General features: G+C 39.1%; 1 protein-coding gene and 1 long non-coding RNA gene across 3 annotated transcripts; one reads left to right on the top strand and one right to left on the bottom strand.

Annotated features, from left to right (window-relative positions):
- Positions 1-1,069: 1,069 nt before the first annotated feature.
- Positions 1,070-9,721, bottom strand: LOC143446398 (uncharacterized). Of its 2 annotated transcripts, none has more exons than XM_076946014.1 (10): positions 9,536-9,721; positions 6,609-6,808; positions 6,258-6,386; positions 5,860-6,010; positions 5,442-5,548; positions 4,711-4,816; positions 3,684-3,832; positions 2,703-2,806; positions 2,292-2,384; positions 1,070-2,114 (listed from the first exon to the last, which is right to left on the bottom strand). In XM_076946014.1, exons 1-10 carry the CDS (start codon positions 9,633-9,635, stop codon positions 1,838-1,840), a joined length of 1,416 nt encoding a protein of 471 aa, XP_076802129.1. In that variant the 5' UTR covers positions 9,636-9,721; the 3' UTR covers positions 1,070-1,837. The 2 variants fall into 2 exon arrangements, with proteins under 2 accessions (XP_076802129.1, XP_076802130.1); XM_076946015.1 differs by lacking the exon at positions 9,536-9,721 and adding an exon at positions 9,000-9,482.
- A 4,486-nt stretch (positions 9,722-14,207) lies between these two features.
- LOC143446301 (uncharacterized) lies at positions 14,208-17,073 on the top strand. The gene is made up of 3 exons (XR_013113911.1): positions 14,208-14,521; positions 14,749-15,350; positions 16,828-17,073. It is a non-coding gene; the product is annotated as an uncharacterized LOC143446301 (long non-coding RNA).
- Positions 17,074-17,573: the final 500 nt, after the last annotated feature.

Here is a 17,573-nt window from a genome sequence, read left to right as displayed (position 1 = left end):
ACTTCCAACTACGTTTTCAAATTGTGGAAAAGTGAGTGAGAGATACTTGCGTTAGTCTCCATGTAGTCTCGGCTTTTACTCTTTGGTCATCCGTTTTATCAATTTTTCACCGGTAAGATGTAAACATTAAACAGTGAATTTTCCTTCGCCCTGGGCGCAGAAATGCCCGCACGTTCCAGCAACCATACTTGGGGATTATATGTTTTAATTTCTTGCCTTATCGGATTCGTGCTGTTGGAGTCTTAGGTTTTCGTAGAAACCCATCGCGGAAAGGATTGCTCGAAAAAGGAAAATTTCCAACACGATTATCACTAATTTGCGTGGAATGCTGGTCTCGCAAATTCCTACAGTAACCTATTGCGGTACATCGCCGCAAAAATTCACGTTGAGTAAGATCTCGCAAAAAACAAAAATGTTTCGCCTTATAAGGAGTTACTGATGTCGAATGCGCCGTTCAATTAGGCTAACAGTAATTTTTGTGATTTTCAAGGCAAAGCGTATTGTTAACTGAGAAATTTCAGCATTTAATAAATGTCCACTGAAACTTCTCGGTCAATGGAACTTCCCAATCAATGGCGGCCTTGCTTGCAGCAATGTGATTCCTAGCTGTGATGCAGCGTTCTCGAATTTTGTAAAACTCGCCGCTTGGTGCCAGCAAAGCTGCAACATTTTGCTTCATGACCATTAGGGAGGAATTCTGGCCGGCCAGATAAAACTTAGATCGTATCTATCGTTGATGCTGATTAGGCGTCGTTCGTTTAAATACGTAATTTCGAAACGCAAAAAGCCTTCACAACGCTATTTTCACTTAATTTTTCTTCAAGTGTAGACTTACAGTTAAAATCTACCAGTAGTGAAAAGTTTCATCTTCGTCTTTGTGGCGTTTTTGAACTAACATTCGTCATAGATAACCATTGCTAGCTGCTCATTGAAACTGCACCTGATTGCAGCTTACAAAAATAATTCAAGGCCTATATTTTCCATCAACACTAAAGAATTTCGAAATATCTGCGACCGGTTGGTGGGACCAGACAAACAGGTTTGATGAGGGGATTTCCGATAGCAAATATTCAAAAACATTTAAAATTTATTTCTGCCAAGTGAGGATCTTATACTTGTGTATAGAGAACGCAGATATAGAATAAATAGCGCTAAAATGCAACACAAATACATTGCAACAACAATGCGTTAATAACAATAACAATAGTAACAATATAATCGCAAGAGAAACTATTTCATAAAAACCGAATTCAGTTCATAGCCTGCAAAATATCTTTAAAATATGGCGGCAAAATTGCTAGACTGAAAACAAAATATGGCCGAAATTATTTTTTTTGCGTCGGGAACGAATCGTTTTCAAAAGCAACGCGTACGTATAACAGCCACGAATACAAAGTATTTTTAAATACTTTCATATCGGTAGATATTATGCTTATACTCAAATTAGACAAAAAATTTATTTTCGTTAAATAAAGTTTTGGCAAAATAAAACTTTAAGATTGCACAGTATGGCAGATAGCTTGTTAACATGGGCAACCATTAAAAATACTCTACGTCATTCAGGCATTCTGACGTCAACACAGTAAACAATCTTATGGACAAGTAGGTTGAAGCAGTTGAGAAAAATATTCGTGTTCGTCTTCAAAGCAGTCTTTTCAGCAAAATATTTTGACGAGGGAGTCAACGAAGATAAAAAAGAACAAAACAGCGGCATCAAGCGGCATCCTTCACCGTGATACAGATCCCGCGAAGCTCCAATCCCGGGCACTTCAATCTTTCCAACTCCACCCAAAGAGTCCGCGATAGCTCTTCCGGATTAAACGGATCGAGAGTAGGATCAAATACTCATCGTTTCAGTGACCGGCTCCTGCTCCCTGGTAGCCTTCCGGCTCAAGCGCTGGATCTTGGCTCGATGACGATAGAGGAGGAGGATCGATGCGGCTGCGACGAGCAAGAAGACTAAAGCACCCAAGCACGACGCGAAGACGGCGGCGTTGTTGCTTAGACGCGGGATTTCGTTCTTCATCAAAGTCACCATCCCGCTTGAGGACGAGTCGCGTCCCAGCGTCGAGAGCGTGACTTCGTAGGCTCCGAAGTCCGATTCGTGGACGTCCCTGCAAGTTAATTCCAAGTTTAAATCTTGAAATGGAGCTTATCCTGCTGTAATCCCATTGCAATCATCTGGATGAGGTACTCGGTATAAAACATGCGCTACTGGCTTGTCCTTCAATTAAACTCATAAAAGGCAAATGACACAGATCGATAAAAACTAGGAGTGAGAAGCAACTCACTCTATAAACATCCTCATTTTGATCTGGATTGCTCTGGATTTTTGTTCTTCCGCGCTTGGACTCCGGGATAAACAGGGAACATCTTCGATATCACTGTAAAAAAATTTCGAATATAAAATATGATAATATAAAATATAGTTTATTAATACAACTTGTAAACTCATCAATACATGCAAATATAACGATATTAATTCTAAGACCAAGATCGGTATCGATAAAAGGAAAATTCAGGAAATCACAAAACGAATTAAAACATGGAAGTCGGATAATTTAGAATTCCAGATGTTGCAAAAAACAAAAAATTACACCACAAAATGAAAAAAAAATCTTAAAACTAAATTTTGTAAATTGTTTAGAATTTTAAAGGAAACGACCCAGAAAATGGCCTGCAAGGAACCGAGGAAGACTCACTAGGAACATTTGACGTTTGTATCGTCTTCGCTTAGAGCGCTGTCCGACCAAATGTTCTTACACGTCATCGAATGCCCGCCATCGTATTCTCCGTCGTCAATTTTCTGAAGAAAGTTAAAGAAATTCAGCAATTGGGAAATCACCCAAGATTCCATTGCAAAACATACGTCACTTCCTAAACTTTTAAATCTGACAATTATATCAAATACGTAAGAAAGTTGTCTTTCGTACAACGTTGAGCGCTTTGAAAAGGCTTTCGGAATTAAAATTTCGAGATTCTTTGTGGACCGCAGAAGAAAACAAAAAATGAAAACAAAAACTAAATTGGAAATATGCGAAGAATCAGTAAAAAATGTCGCGCTTGAGGGACTTTCCCCAACAACCACAATAAAACTATTTAGAATTCAATTTAGGTGAAACGCCCAAATGATATGTTGAAACTTAATATTCTTATTGACATAAACACTGCGTTTTGTCTTAATGTTTACGGTTTCATGTCATGCAAGCAATCGAAGACAGTCAGCGGCAATCAGTGCTCGTAATATTTCGTTTCCAAGAAAAAACAATAATTGAAGATCGAATTTAAAAATGAAAACATTCAGAAAAGTAAAAGTTTAATAGACATCATATAATACAGATGGTGGAAAAAGTATTAGCTAGAGGGGCACGAGATTAGCCTGAAAATGCGTTGACTCAACAAAATTTCCGTAAATAAATTACTAAGAGTCATCAGCCCAATAAAACAATGGTTTTCCCCGAGTAGCGCTGAGCAATAACAAAGGGCAAACTATAAAAATGAATGAGTTGTAACGCACGTAGACCAAATAAAATCAAGGTGGTAAAGCCAAGCAAATATCTTTTTTCACGTTCTTAAAGACACTTTCTACAAAGACTGCTCCGAACTGACAGTGGCGAAATAAATCAATATGAGTCTAAATTTAGGAGGCTAAGGATAGAAATATCGGTAACAACCCAATTTACCTTCTTCCAGCTGACATTCACGAAAATAGGACTCGTATTTACTCCGGGAAGGCTGCCGTGACATTCTAGGACCGCCGTGCTACCAATTTTGGCGAAAATGCGGTCGGTGGAGCATTGGACTCTGAGCTGGGCGGCTGTCAGTCTTGGAGCTAAGTTAGAAAATGAAAGTTTGTAATTATTTTTGTTTAAAAATGTAAGCAGGCCTAAATGTCTTTTTGCCGCTTAAAACTTTTCAAGGCCAGTTCCGTATTCCCGCATGTAATGGTTGAACAAGAACAAGGTGTAAAACAGGTTTTTCAGTGAACGAATAAGTCGTTGAACAGTCGCAAGAAGCGACTGTTCAAAGCACAAAAGATATTTCAATTTTCCGATATTTTTTTTTTGCACGGGTCACTACGAAACTGACCTAAACGAAAAGTCAACGTCAACGATACAAGGACTGTGTTGAGAAAGCCGCTAGGTTTTATCCATTCTTTGCTGCTTAAGGAGTCAAAGAATTCTACTATAGCATATAATCGCCTTGTAAAAATCGGAAATAGTTTCAAAATCGTGTGTGACGAGCAGTTTGTTTTGATCAAAATTTTACTCCACAAAATACAAGCGAAAAATACCTTAGCCTGGAGCTATCAACCGAATGGTGACCTTCAAATGGTTTTTAAAAAAATTGAAATTGTCTTACAGCCAAAAATTCGCCCTAAGCATTGTTAGCGAGTTACACCTTGAACTAATCAGGCGGTTTGAAACGATAAGATTGTCGTCATAGAGCCCTTTGTGTTAGAGATGAAGCGCGATTATCGCGCGTTTTTTACAGAGAACAGTCATTAACGCTTTTGCGGCGCTTGATCTTGCGAATGTCATTTACAGGTGCACCGACAATTTATCTCTTATAAGGAGCGATGGTTTAGCAACAGAATCCAATTGAAAATAAAAATCTCATAAATTAACATTAAAAGCAATAAAAATAAGCGACAATTTGCCTAAAAAAGATTAACTTATCTGTGTCGCTGAAACAAAAGACTCGACTCACCTTTCACACAAACCCTGTGATGGACGTAGGACACCACCTCGCCGTTATGCTCAATGGCGCATGTGTAGACGCCAGAGTTTCCAAAGTCCACATTTTGAATATGCAGCTGCACACAACAAAAACATCTCATGTAAATACGGGAAAACAGACCAGATTGAATTTTGTTTCATTATTGAGCTCGTGTGCGGCAACGTTATGATGATAAAAGATTCCAGGAATGGCATTCCAATTCGACAGGCCTAATAAGATGCTTGACAAAGGGCAGCTTTCAAATTTAATTTATTTCAAATTGAGTTCACGCTGTGTGTGATATTACCACTGCTTGATCGTTACTTAAACATGAAGCGATAACCCGCCATACTTCATTTCAATTCAAATTCAATTTTGTTGATATTGTATTTTAATCGAACGAATTGACGAATGTTTCACGGTGCGAGGATCAAGGCAAAAAACCGATATACGAATATTTCAATATCTATACACGGCTGTAAACTAATAGAAGGGATCTCCATTGACTAACACTTTTTGTCCGAAAACATAAAACAACGTTAAACTACTTCAGGCATTAGTGCAAGTCGGATTGGAATGCTTGGCGTGGTGCCAAGCCACTTAATGGCAAACGCCGAGTCATGTTTGAAGACCAAAAGTCGTGCAAGCAGAAATAGCAATACTACGGCGCTTTCGACACGCAGTAAAGAGATTAAAGTATTGGGAGATAGCATGTTATATACCTCATGCGCTTTCGAAGTCACCACGTTGTCTGGAAGGCCCGCGCAGTCGTGAAACCAACGGTACGTGTAATTGCCTCCGTTTCCATGGGGTTGGTTACGGTCCGGAACTGTAGACATAAACACAATTTTATTTTCAGACGCTTCCTGGGTCATATCTCCGCCGCTTAATTAATAGCAAAAAGTCAAGTGGGTTCATTTTTAATTACGACTGGACACCAAATAATGCCAAAGCGTGCGAACAAGCGACGTCAATCGACATAAACTAGGCAAATTTCTTTGAAAATCTGCCCGCAGCCCACAAACGTCCAAGTTATAAGTTTTTATGCAAATAATTATAGTCTGGGAATGCAACGTAGTGCGTAGAGGACACTTGGTCTCGCCGCTGATATAATTAATGCGATAATTTAGATCCTCTCACCTTCGCAGTCCAATATGGTGAGATCGTAGCGTTCCACTTTGCGGTCAATCACATACTTCGAAGTTTCAATGGAACCTTCGCAGGTTTGATTCTCTACCGGTGCTATGCTCAGCTGGATCCGAGCCGCCGCACATTTTCCATTCGAGTTGGCCTGAGGAGTAAAAATAGGACTTAAGATGTCCATGTGACAGTTTCAGTGCATCTGTTCGTGGAAGTGTTCGACCGCGATTTTCACGCGTAACGAGATGACGAAAATAATTTTGAGTCGCTTTTGGATCCGATTTGCAATCGATTTGATTTGTAGGTTTTTTTTTTCTTTTCGTTGTACAAACTGTCAAAAGGCGTCGTTCACCGGCTTATTACGTGATAATGAGTCACTGACATGTCGACGTACTCACCACTACAACCGCATAATTGATGGAATTGTTTTCTCCTATGACATCGACCATATAACTTGGAACGTCGCCTTCGTCGGTGTAGCTTTCATTGAAAAGAAGAAGATTTTTATCCAAATCCAAAACCATAAACTGAAAAAAGATCATAGCAAATTTCAGCCTTTAACAGACAAATTAGCTTCAGAATTCTTGGCGTAATAATAACCTACTTTGCTAATAACCGTTTATTTCAGAGAACGACACGCTTTGCAGGACCACAAGCTTAGTATTATATATTTCATTGAACAGAAAATTTCCAACAACATCTACTAATCAACGGTATCAGTTCACATTCCAACGCTCCATCATCCTCACCCGCAGTCCATTTGAAAAACTGAAATTGTCGCCGCCCTGATAATACACGTAGGAATCGTTATGGCTCTGTTCGGGATAATCATCATAGAGGAACGGAGCTTGAATCGATGCCGGAAACTCAAAGGTAAAGGGAAGCCCACTCTGAACCGATTGCGAGGTTACGTCATCGGAGATTCGGCTGCAATTCAAGCTTTCGAGTCCTGTGTGGGCAAAAATTAAACAATTTTAAACCTGTCCGACTTGCATAAATCTAGAAATTTGTTTTGTCGTTATAAAAATGCGGTAAAATAAAATACATGTTTAATACAACTTTGGTATATGTTTGTTTCTCTCCGTGATGATTTTTTTGGTTCTATTGTTGGTATATTATTGCACTTTATTCTTATCTTCATTAAACTTGCGAGTGATTTATGGCCCATGTGTCGCATGAAACATGCTAAAATAATCCGGTGCGGATATTAAAACAAAATTTACCAGTTTAAAATCCCACAGAGAAATTTAAATAGGCCTAAATCCCAACTTTGACATAATCACGCCCTTATCTCGGCGATAGGGACTTTCTACTAATCAAAATTCGCTTACGTAGGATTTCACAAATCGCAATTTGTACACGCCGTGCTTTGTTTCGTCACACAGACGTGTTTTCACGAGCTGCGTAGGTTGTTTTACTGTTTATGCAGTTTTTGTTGAACAAATATTTATCGCGATGGGTATCCGTAATCGCATTCGACGTCACGCGAAAAGGAACCGCAACGATTTAAAGTGACGTCACAAACGAGACCGTCATGCATGAATGGATTGCTAGGTTGCAGCGACTGTTATTTTGTTCGTGCCGAAAACAGAAGGTTGCGCTTGACATTTTCATATTTTTGCGGTGAAATGTAGAGTGATTTATAAGTTGTTTATGGAGAAGAACCTGCAGACTGAAACGTTTTGAAATTAAACATTTGCACCCTGCATGACCCAATCGCGCCCATCGTGTAACAGCATTTCACGTTTTATTTTATGTTTATTGTCACACAACAACTAAAACGTTGCCACGTTCTCAGCGAAAATCCAAAGCTGTTTACATTTTCAAACAAACAACGGGTCACAATGGAGTGAAGCTTTTTAGGTTTATTTGGTCAACATCAGACGATGATGCATAGAAGCTGGAGGCCGGGGTTCCAAGACTTTAATAATTGTCAATGGGGACTTTTAGCGTAGGCCGACTTGAAGATAGCTGAACGATGAAACATCAACATCCGAAATAAACTTATTTGATTTTACTCGGAAAGCAGAAACTCATCCAAATAATCCAGTCGCTCTCAGCCGCAAGTGATTTTAATCGAATTTATTGATTTAGCCTTCTACTGAATTATGTATACGGTTTATCAACTGCCCGATCTCTGTCAATTTACCACGTTTACGGTCAAGAAATTTGGTAAATGTAGAATTAATTTTGTGGCAGTGCTGATAAAATGGCGCCAACTAAGCACGATTATCAAACGTGGCATAGCAAAATTTTAGTCGGTTTGGTTCGGCCGAAATTAACCGAAATTTTTCTGTGCAAAAGATTCAAAACCGATAAGAGAAATCCTAAAACTGTTGCCAAAAGAGGAGGAGGAGGAGGAAGAGGAGGAGGAGCCGTAAACACTGATTAGTTATCGCATCTGCCATTAACCTTTAACTAAACCGAGCGATAACGATTGTTTGAGATCATGAGAAGCATTCAGGTAGAAACCGATTTTTACCAGGGAGTTGCTTGGCAGTGGCAGCCAACATTTTGTTGGGAAATTATTCCGGTAATCTGACTGGAACCAGCACAACCTGCTTGGCGCCTTGTTTCGAAATTGTTGTGATTAAAACAGGAGCTTTTCTTCTCAAATATTTCAAAATTCGGGTTTTAAAGATTTGGTTTTGTTAAGTTAAATTTTCACATATTTAAGAATTTGTATAAAAAGGTTTTATACAATGCAGACTCTGCACAATTAAAGGAACCGCGAGGACATACATTTTTATAAGAAATGCGTAAAATGTGGCTTATTCGATGACCTATACATATATATATATATATACACCCATATACACAGCAAATTTGTATCCGAAAATTTATGGTTTTAAAGATAAAATATTATACGCTACAGGTTTCTTTTGTAAACAAATTTAAGCAAAAATTATCTTAATTGAAGATAATTTAGTGAGAGTAATTAAAAGTATGTTATTTATAAAACAAATCTAATTCAACGCACTCGGGACTCAGACGCGCTTAAATTTACGTTTTGACGTTTAAAAATGAAGTCTTTCGTAAGCGGCGAAGTTAGTGTTGACGTATTTTTCCTTGATAAGTTATATTTATGATAAGCTTAGACGATATATACGTGGAAAACGCTCAAATTTAACAGCTAACACCTTTCATTGTCTCTTAATTGCCAAGTTCTTGTCAAGTAATCCTTTACCCTGGAGCTACGGTGACATGTGCAGGAGATATTATCTGGCATTTCACTCTGAACAAAATATAACAGCACTTCATCACAAAGCTCTTGGCTAATTGTTAATGAATTTTTAATGGTGATTTCTTTTGGTGACAATATCCCGTCTCTCTCATGTGTTTTCTTATGCACAACAATGTTTTAAGATTTGGCCCAAAATGTCCGACAAAAACAGAGTCTACAAATCATTTTCTATTTACTTTCATTGTTAGTTATTAGCTACCAATGGTAGCCAGTAGATACTATTTAACCTACTGAATATTTTCAATTGTAAAGCTCCTTTAATGAAATTCCTACTCTTCTTGAAATGTTTTGTTCGTTTTAATACATAGGCCAGTTCTGCAGTAGCCTAATATCATTGACCAGACCCAGAAAAATTTTGGTCTAGACTCTAGACAGAAAAGTCTGAATGCGTCGTGCTAACGATAGTATTCTTATAAGCTAAAACAAGCAAACCTGGTGCTGTGTCTGGCGCCGCCATCACCATTCTCGATTCCGCCCAAGTCATGACAACAGCAACCAGAAAGACGTTACTGAGCAAGGTAACAGTGAACATGACTTAACCTATATTTGTACTAAATACAGAAATAGAACACTAAGGAGAAAGACTTGGCCTGTAATTTAGAAAAGGAAGTTACATTATACTGTACAAATATTACTTCAATCTTCATTTTGCAGTTGATCTAATTCTGATCTGGCTCCAAACGATCGTGAGGGACTGAGCTATATATGAGGCACGTTTTATGCATAATCGCTTCCACACTTGTCTTCTGGCATTTTGTTCGTGCATTGCTCTATGCACGCTTTTCCACCTACTCCTCTCATAGGGTTGTCGCCAAGAAAGAAAAGCGAGCGTCGACACAATGGATAACATGATTCAGCGGGGAACACGTAACTTCTAAAACTCCGTCCGTAACCGCAAGATTGAGCAGGAAAACATGTTTAAACTGTTCGACCTCAAAAATCTTCCTGCCTTATCTCTGACGCATTTAACTCGTTATTTGCCGCTGAACAAAGTTTAACTTAGTCGGTTCGTTGTTGTTCTGGTTAATGCAACGTACACTTCAGAAAAAATTGAGCAGCGACCTAGTTTGTAAAAGTTTCCTGCGGCGCACAAAGACATTTTATACGGTTTAACAAGACCCTGCGGGTACGTGACAACTTTCCGCTATGACTTTGCGCTTCTATTGTGCCGCTGATAAACTTTTAACAAGGTTGACAATAACGTTCTTTACTACGAGCTGATGGTGACTGCACTTATATATATCTCGGCTGGAACAAAATGCCAAGTTAAGATTTGATTTGAGCGCGGGGGAAAGATTAAAATTCTTCAAACGCCTCCAGCATTCCCGCCAGGACTGAATTTTATCACGAAAAAGGCGGGAATTTCCAGTCCCAAGACTTCCTTAATGGTCCGTTCGCCATTAATTAAGAGTACTATTCACAAGTAGGATATACGAGTGTATGCTTTCCACTTCAATCAACGCATCGTGACTATCGGCAACTCTTTGGAAACGCTCGCCGAAAACACAGCTTCCTAAGTCGGCCAAATGAGTAACGCTGCCTCGTTCTTATAGCGGTCCAGGGTGTGTACGTCGCGCTTCCATACACTTGTAACAAAGATTTCCGTGTCAGATAATAATAAATCAACGTAGACGGGTAATTCCAGCAATGATGGTAGGTTTTAGAAGCGAAAAAATTTCTGCGCTCCGCGGTTTCCTGAAGTAGAAAAAATTCACGCTTTTTACTGCGGATCTGGTTAATTAACACGATGATGGAAACGCCCGAAACCGCCTGATTTAAACAAAAGTAACCGGCCGAAAGTTAAGTTTTGTAAAATTTTCGTGTTTACCTGTTTTTTCGCTTCTTCTTCGAATGATTTATGTCTAACAACAATTGGTATAGTGCACGAGCCAATTGTGGTGCTAATTCCAAATTTATTAAACGAGATTTTCTTAGTTGTTTTGGTAACATTTTTACTGGATACGATCCATCGATAATAGCAGCTTAACAACCGCTAAACGATGAAAAATGTCCATTATAAGGTTGAAATACACGAGGATCGTAACTTATAACTGTTTAACCAAATCCTTTGTTATTTGTTACACGTTCGTCCAAGATTAATCCTAGGTTGGTTGTTAAACTGGCATTTAACAAAACGAACAGCTCTTATGAGAGCGAGAAAATGTCTCCAGTCTGATGTTGATAAGTGATTTCCATCTTTGATGTGTGAGCACGTAAGTAAAATTATAAATTCACAACCCACAATGTAATAAGATTAAAAGTCGGAATCTAATTTCAACTAGCGCATAACCACCGCTTATACCTGGAATGCCGCGCATTGTCGTTTCGGAAAACTCGTCGCACGCGACTCAAATAGAAGGATCGCGATCGATGAAAGATCGCGATCGATGAAAAAATTTGCGCGTCGCAATGGTGAGATGTTTTGAGCAAATTTTACCACTCGGGGTCCCTAGTCACGTGACAGCATCCTTCCATTGTGGTGACCTGCGTTGTAACTCAAATACAATTTAAAAAAACTGGTTACAGCTGAGTCTAAGCTTGGCGGTGATCTTTAATGCGCTTGTTTTGTCGGGTTATTTTTGGTTTAAAGAATTTCCAAGAACGTTTTGTTTGGCTCGAATATGAATGATCCACTTGAGGCTGTTTTCAATTTAACACCGATTATTTAATGATCGTGGAGTACTTTTGTTGTTTCACGGTTTTCTTTTCATATACGTGAGCATCTGGCATAAATTCGTCTGAGAATATTCTGTAAATTCTTCTGTTGGCTTTTGAATAAAACAGTTTTAAATGTTCTTGTGAGATTAAATAACCTTTGTATCGTTTAACCTCGGTCATGTCATAAACCTCGATTCTAGCAAATCTACTCAAACCGTGGCTTTAATGAACTTCGCGTCAACACATGAGTTTTGGCTGTTTGTCCAATGAGGACTTGACGAAAAATAGTTCTTTGAAACGCTTCTTCTGTCGTTTATTCCCGATATCCTATACCGCGGTACATCGCGATTTGAACACTTTTGTTTGTGCAGCGAGCACAAGAAAAGACAGCGCGCGTATCGCCGCGTAGCCATCATCATATTGGTGAAACCTCTTCGTTTTACACAAAATGTAAAAAATCTCAGGTGTTGAGGCAACAAATAAACAAATGAAGTTTTGAATGAACCGTGGTTTTGGTCGGGAGCACGACATATGGCCGCGGGAAAGTGGCCGCGAACAAACTCACCGGGGTCAACTGAACGTGACGTAAATTGACCGCAGACAAACTGACTGTGACATAAACTGGCCGGCGATCAAATTAACCGTCGATAAATTGGCCGGCGATCAAATTAACCGGCGACAAATTGGCCGTCAAAAGGTCAAAATTTTAAACTCGGTAGTACATGATATGTAAAGTAAATATTTGTTTGTAACTATTTCCTTTGTTTTTAACAAAATTGTTTTTTATTTCAATACACATTGAAACGTTTATTGAAATAAACAGAAATATTTCCGGAAATACGAGAAATACGAGTATCAACATTAAAAGACGTTCACTGCAAAACACATATGACACTACATAATATGGGCACTAAAATTTACACAAGCTGTTATTTGACAAACAAGGAAGTTTATTGCGCAAATTGTGACGTCGTCAAATCGACGATAGTGACTAGATAGTGAATTAGAATTTTGACCTTTTGACGGCCAATTTGTCGTCGGTTAATTTGATCGCCGGCCAATTTATCGACGGTTAATTTGATCGCCGGCCAGTTTATGTCACAGTCAGTTTGTCTGCGGTCAATTTACGTCACGTTCAGTTGACCCCGGTGAGTTTGTTCGCGGCCACTTTCCCGCGGCCATATGTCGTGGAACCGTTTTGGTCAGCGATAAGCCGCAAAAATCACGAACAGTTTCGCTCGGATGTGTAATTATCCGCGCATGTTACAAAGGAGGCGCGATTACAATCTAACTCTACCCAAAGCGATATAGTAAATGACGTAAGTGATATCGTGAATATCGTTCAAATTTAGACCTTATACCACCGCACTTGCGTCATTGTTACTGTACATGGTCGCCCGTGGATGCAACCTCGTATATAACCAAGCCTTCGGTGTGTTTGTCAAACCAAAAAGTGTTCCAAGTTTCACATAATTTCCGTATTTAGAAATACCAGCACTGCAACCTCTGTTGGTGTTAGGTGTGAGAGTTAAAGAAAAGCCCAGTCATAGGCAAGAAAAGGCGAAGGTTATCGCAGGTTTTCATCGGATTCTCATTATATGAAAGTGATACTTGTTTACTATATGAACTACTGCTGCAGGTGCAGATATTGCCTTGCTAATTGCAAGGCTGATAGTAACGGAAGTCATCAGAAATTATCGTAACTACAGCGACCAGGAATCGCTTCCTGGATTGGAAGTTGTAACTCGAACCGTACCAAGCGCTGCGCAGCCCGCTTTCCCATTACTTCTGCGTTGGAATGTTGAAGCGTGTCATTTGGCGGCCTAAGTAAACAAAACATGATGAAAATTCAGAAATCGAAGTTATGATTTGGCGGATGTGTCAAATTATAGGGCAGTTGCCGTAACCGGGCTTCAAATGCTTCAAATCATTTGGTATTGGTACTGAGAGTCAATTAGCTCAGCCGCAGTTTGCCGGGGAGATGTTTAATCTTTTCCGGGAAACGTTTAGAGAAAAGCTTCCAATTTTGACATGACCACAAACTAGAGAATATTCTTGCGTCAAACTTGATACAAGTCTGGTAGAAAACGCGCAACCGACTTAAACCACCATTGTATATTCTTTATTCGGCGCTGAGTAACGCGTGTTTTATTTTTGATAAGCCGATTTTCAACGAACGGGATGTCAGGACGAAAAATTTGCTTTTCTCAAACGCTTCTTTTGCACGGTGTAAGGGGAAGAAAAATGTAAACAAACACCATCTCCCATAACGGTTTCCAGGAAACGGTACTTACAGGAATTCCGAGAAGCAAAATTTACTTCAGGAAAATTGCCAAAAGTGGCGCAAGCTATTTTTAACAAGACAAATTAAGTGTAAACATCGATGGGTCAACTCAATCAACACGGATAGCAGAAAAACTTACAGAACACTTTAATTAATTTTTACCACTCGCTAATGCACATCGACTCATTTGCGCTTTATTCCTGGAATGCTTGTTGAGGATGATTTCACATGTTTCTTTGCTCGGCATAAGCTGTCAAACTGATCCTCTAGCTAAGGGAGGTTTCTAATAATGACTTTCCTAATTACCGAGTCATAGAACAATTTCCTGTTAAAATATGAAAACTTAATTAATCTGATAATACAAAGGCTCTTTGTTAGCATCAGGCAGATAGTTTGCATTAACAAAAAATCCCCCAAATATTCTTCATATGTGACGTGGCATGACGTGCAATGGAACGAGCGCTCGGCAGAAAACGGTATAAACCCATAATAAAACCATGCTTATAAACTATAAACCATACATATATACTATACATATAAGTTTTTATACTTATATACATACATATATACTATATACATATATACTACCATATAAACCCATGCATAATCTCACAGCTTTTTGTGGACCTTTGGAGGGATTTGCTAAATGTGTCAAAACCTTTCATGTTTAAAATCTATCTGACGCAAGAAATGCTTTATTTAGAAACTCTGGAATAACTCTGCCTTGCTTCCCGCACGTGACACAGATTATCTGCAAATTGTTTTCTCAACCTCCACCCTCCGACAAGATCTAGCGCTACAACACAACGTAGTGCTCTCAAAACTGGTGCTCGCCGCCTTTTATTAGATAACTCCGTTTTGACATCTAGCGGAAAGAAAAACAGGTGGAAACAGTGCTTTGCAGTTGAAAACTGTTTGTGAAAAAAAATAATCTTCAAAGCATTATATTATCCGCATGTAAGATCTCTTTTATCTCCGTGTCTTTAAACCGACGACCTAACCCAAAATAAGCATTCTTTTGTAATATTGATCTTTCCACATAAGCCCCAAGCTCAAATGTTACACCGCGAAAACCAGTCTAAAGTTTTGCTTTCTCAGTAGAAGTATGAGCAGGATTTAGACTTTAGAGGTTTGTGTAGGGATGAAACAGCGCCATCATACGGGGAAATGAGAAAGATTAGTCCGGGTTATACGTCACAGAGAACTATAGGAGCGTAGCGCCACCGCACGGTGATAAGAAGGAAACCTGGTTGAACATTATCATGGATGACGAGATCAAAGTATATAATATTGGACATATAACAGGTTCTTACATATAATATTTTATTACTACGGTTACTATCAGGGACTGTAGCTAATCATAAAAGCTCAGGACGGGCTTGATACGAAAACCCGGGTCTTGACTATAGTTGTTTAATCTAAATGCGTTTATGATTTAAAAACCTTTCATAAAAATGTGAAGTCATTAAATGTCAAAACACAACTTGAAATGAAATTGTAAGTTGTCATAGTTTAAATATTTATTCTTTTCTTAGAAGTTGTTGTTTTAGTTGGTTACTGTTTATCTATGGAGGTTCATTTAAAATCTGATGCCATGTTACAAGATCTATCGGTGCCAAACCTTTTACGCAACTTGTCATGTGTATTCCAACAGCCTCAGTTTCTTTAATCTGGAACATGCTTATATATATAATTTTATACAGTTTCTTTAATCATGCTTATATATATAAATTTATATACTATACAAGGATATGTTTGTAAACATATATCAAACCCTTGGTAACTATCCATGAAGCCAAAAGATTTAAACAAAAAACAAAAAAAGGGTGAGATGTTTTTTCTAATGAGTATGATTTGCTGCAACTGTGGTTAAAATATATCCCACTGTTAGATGGCGCTACTCCACCGTTTTCCTTTCTTTCTTATTTTCCACAGAATGTGGGCGCTCCGTCCTGTTTGCTAGTTTTCTCCCTTCGCCGTAAGGTGACGGTGGCCAACTGTTGCTTAATCTATGCTTCAGGGAACTATACTTCAAAATGTGGCCCGTAATCAACTACAACAGGGGTGACGAACCTATTCGCTGTCCCGGGCCACTTTGTCAGTTACAGCTGAGCAAGTGGGCCGCACAACGTTTTAGTAACCTGCAAACATTTTGCATAAAAATTAGCATTCAAGCGCAACCGCTTCATTCGGCAGATTTTTAGCTGCTCCCGTGGCCGCAAAAAAATACATCGGTTGAGTGCGGCAATCTATTGAAGACATACTGCTGCGACTCAATCGTGCTATCAGCTTTTGATATCGCATTGCGCAAAGATTAGAAACAGGTCAAAGAAAGTTCAAGACTGCCGGTCTCGCCGGAATGTTTCGCCATGCATGAGCGATTGTCAAAATGATTTTCGAGCCGCACAAAATTCTTTTGCAGGCATCCCAGGTTCCTCCAGGATATTGGGTGAACAAGTAAAGACTAGCATGTAAATGCATCAAACATCGCCCATTACTACAGAGAGATCCTGAATATCACTATATTATTGCAATTGCTTTCTATAGCTGCTCTTAATAACGCATGACCCACTGTCTTCCTTCGCCTTCCAACGTATGACGGCGCTACTTCTTCCCACCAAGAATGTAAGGATCTTTTAAAGTCTGGTCCAACCCTAACTCTACCTTTCATCCTATTACCCGTTATTTTTAACTTCGCTTTTGACGTATACAGAAAAATATGAATAGATACATATCGGTGTTCGACCACATATAAAAACTAATTATTTGATGATTTCAACAGCATATAAGCTCTCAGGAACCTTAAGGAGTTTGCAAAACCTGAAATACATCCAATTGCGATCCCTGCTTTATCATAGGACGAACTTGCGGCATCTAATATACAGTAAGGGTTATTTTTATAGCTATTTACTTTATTGGAAAAGATTGATCTTCACGACAAAACGAGTTAAGCCTTTATTAGCTGCAAGCGCACCGGTATACGGCGACATGTGAATACAATTCCATTTCAGAGTTCTGTGTAGCGTAATATAACGGCCATAACCACAGATTATTTTGCAACAGAGGGCGCTATGGCGTTACAACAGTCTGTTTGTGATTCATTTAGCGTCATGAGAGGATTCGCTTTTAACAAATTCATAGCGCATGCTTGGGAGGATCACGAATACTGGGGGCTCATGAGAGAAGTAGGAAACACCGTAGGAAATATAGTAGCAACGTGGTCTCGTCTCGTCATGGTCAAACCAAGCATGGTCTCGGCACGACACTATTTTCTTTGCTTCAAACCCTGCTATCCTGCTTTATACAACAGCAGGATGAAGAACACCCAAATAACATTCCTTTCTAAACTTCCAAACTGAAGGCGCAACGCTGACGACAAACAACGCCTGACTCGGAGACTCGCAAAGACGAATGATCAAACAAAAATGCTGATAAATATAAACCGGTCATTACAATTAGCAACTGTGAATTGTTTGCGACGTCTGATACGGAAACAACACAACAATACGATTGCAATAACGGAAGGAA

The sequence above is a fragment of the Clavelina lepadiformis genome, chromosome 2, assembly GCF_947623445.1.
Source record: "Clavelina lepadiformis chromosome 2, kaClaLepa1.1, whole genome shotgun sequence".
Taxonomy (NCBI): Eukaryota; Metazoa; Chordata; class Ascidiacea; order Aplousobranchia; family Clavelinidae; genus Clavelina; species Clavelina lepadiformis.
The sequence above is the reverse complement of the archived record's forward strand: the minus strand, read 5'-3'. Positions and strand labels throughout refer to the sequence as shown.

What these genes read in the sequence shown, in the direction of transcription:
- LOC143446398 (XM_076946014.1), bottom strand. Translation starts at nt 9,635, where the DNA reads ATGTTCACTGTTACCTTGCTCAGTAACGTCTTTCTGGTTGCTGTTGTC. An exon ending in TCAATTATGCGGTTGTAGTG is followed by an intron (nt 6,011 to 6,257) that starts GTGAGTACGTCG and finishes TTTACTCCTCAG; the next exon opens with GCCAACTCGAATGGAAAATG. An exon ending in TCACAGGGTTTGTGTGAAAG is followed by an intron (nt 3,833 to 4,710) that starts GTGAGTCGAGTC and finishes TTTCTAACTTAG; the next exon opens with CTCCAAGACTGACAGCCGCC.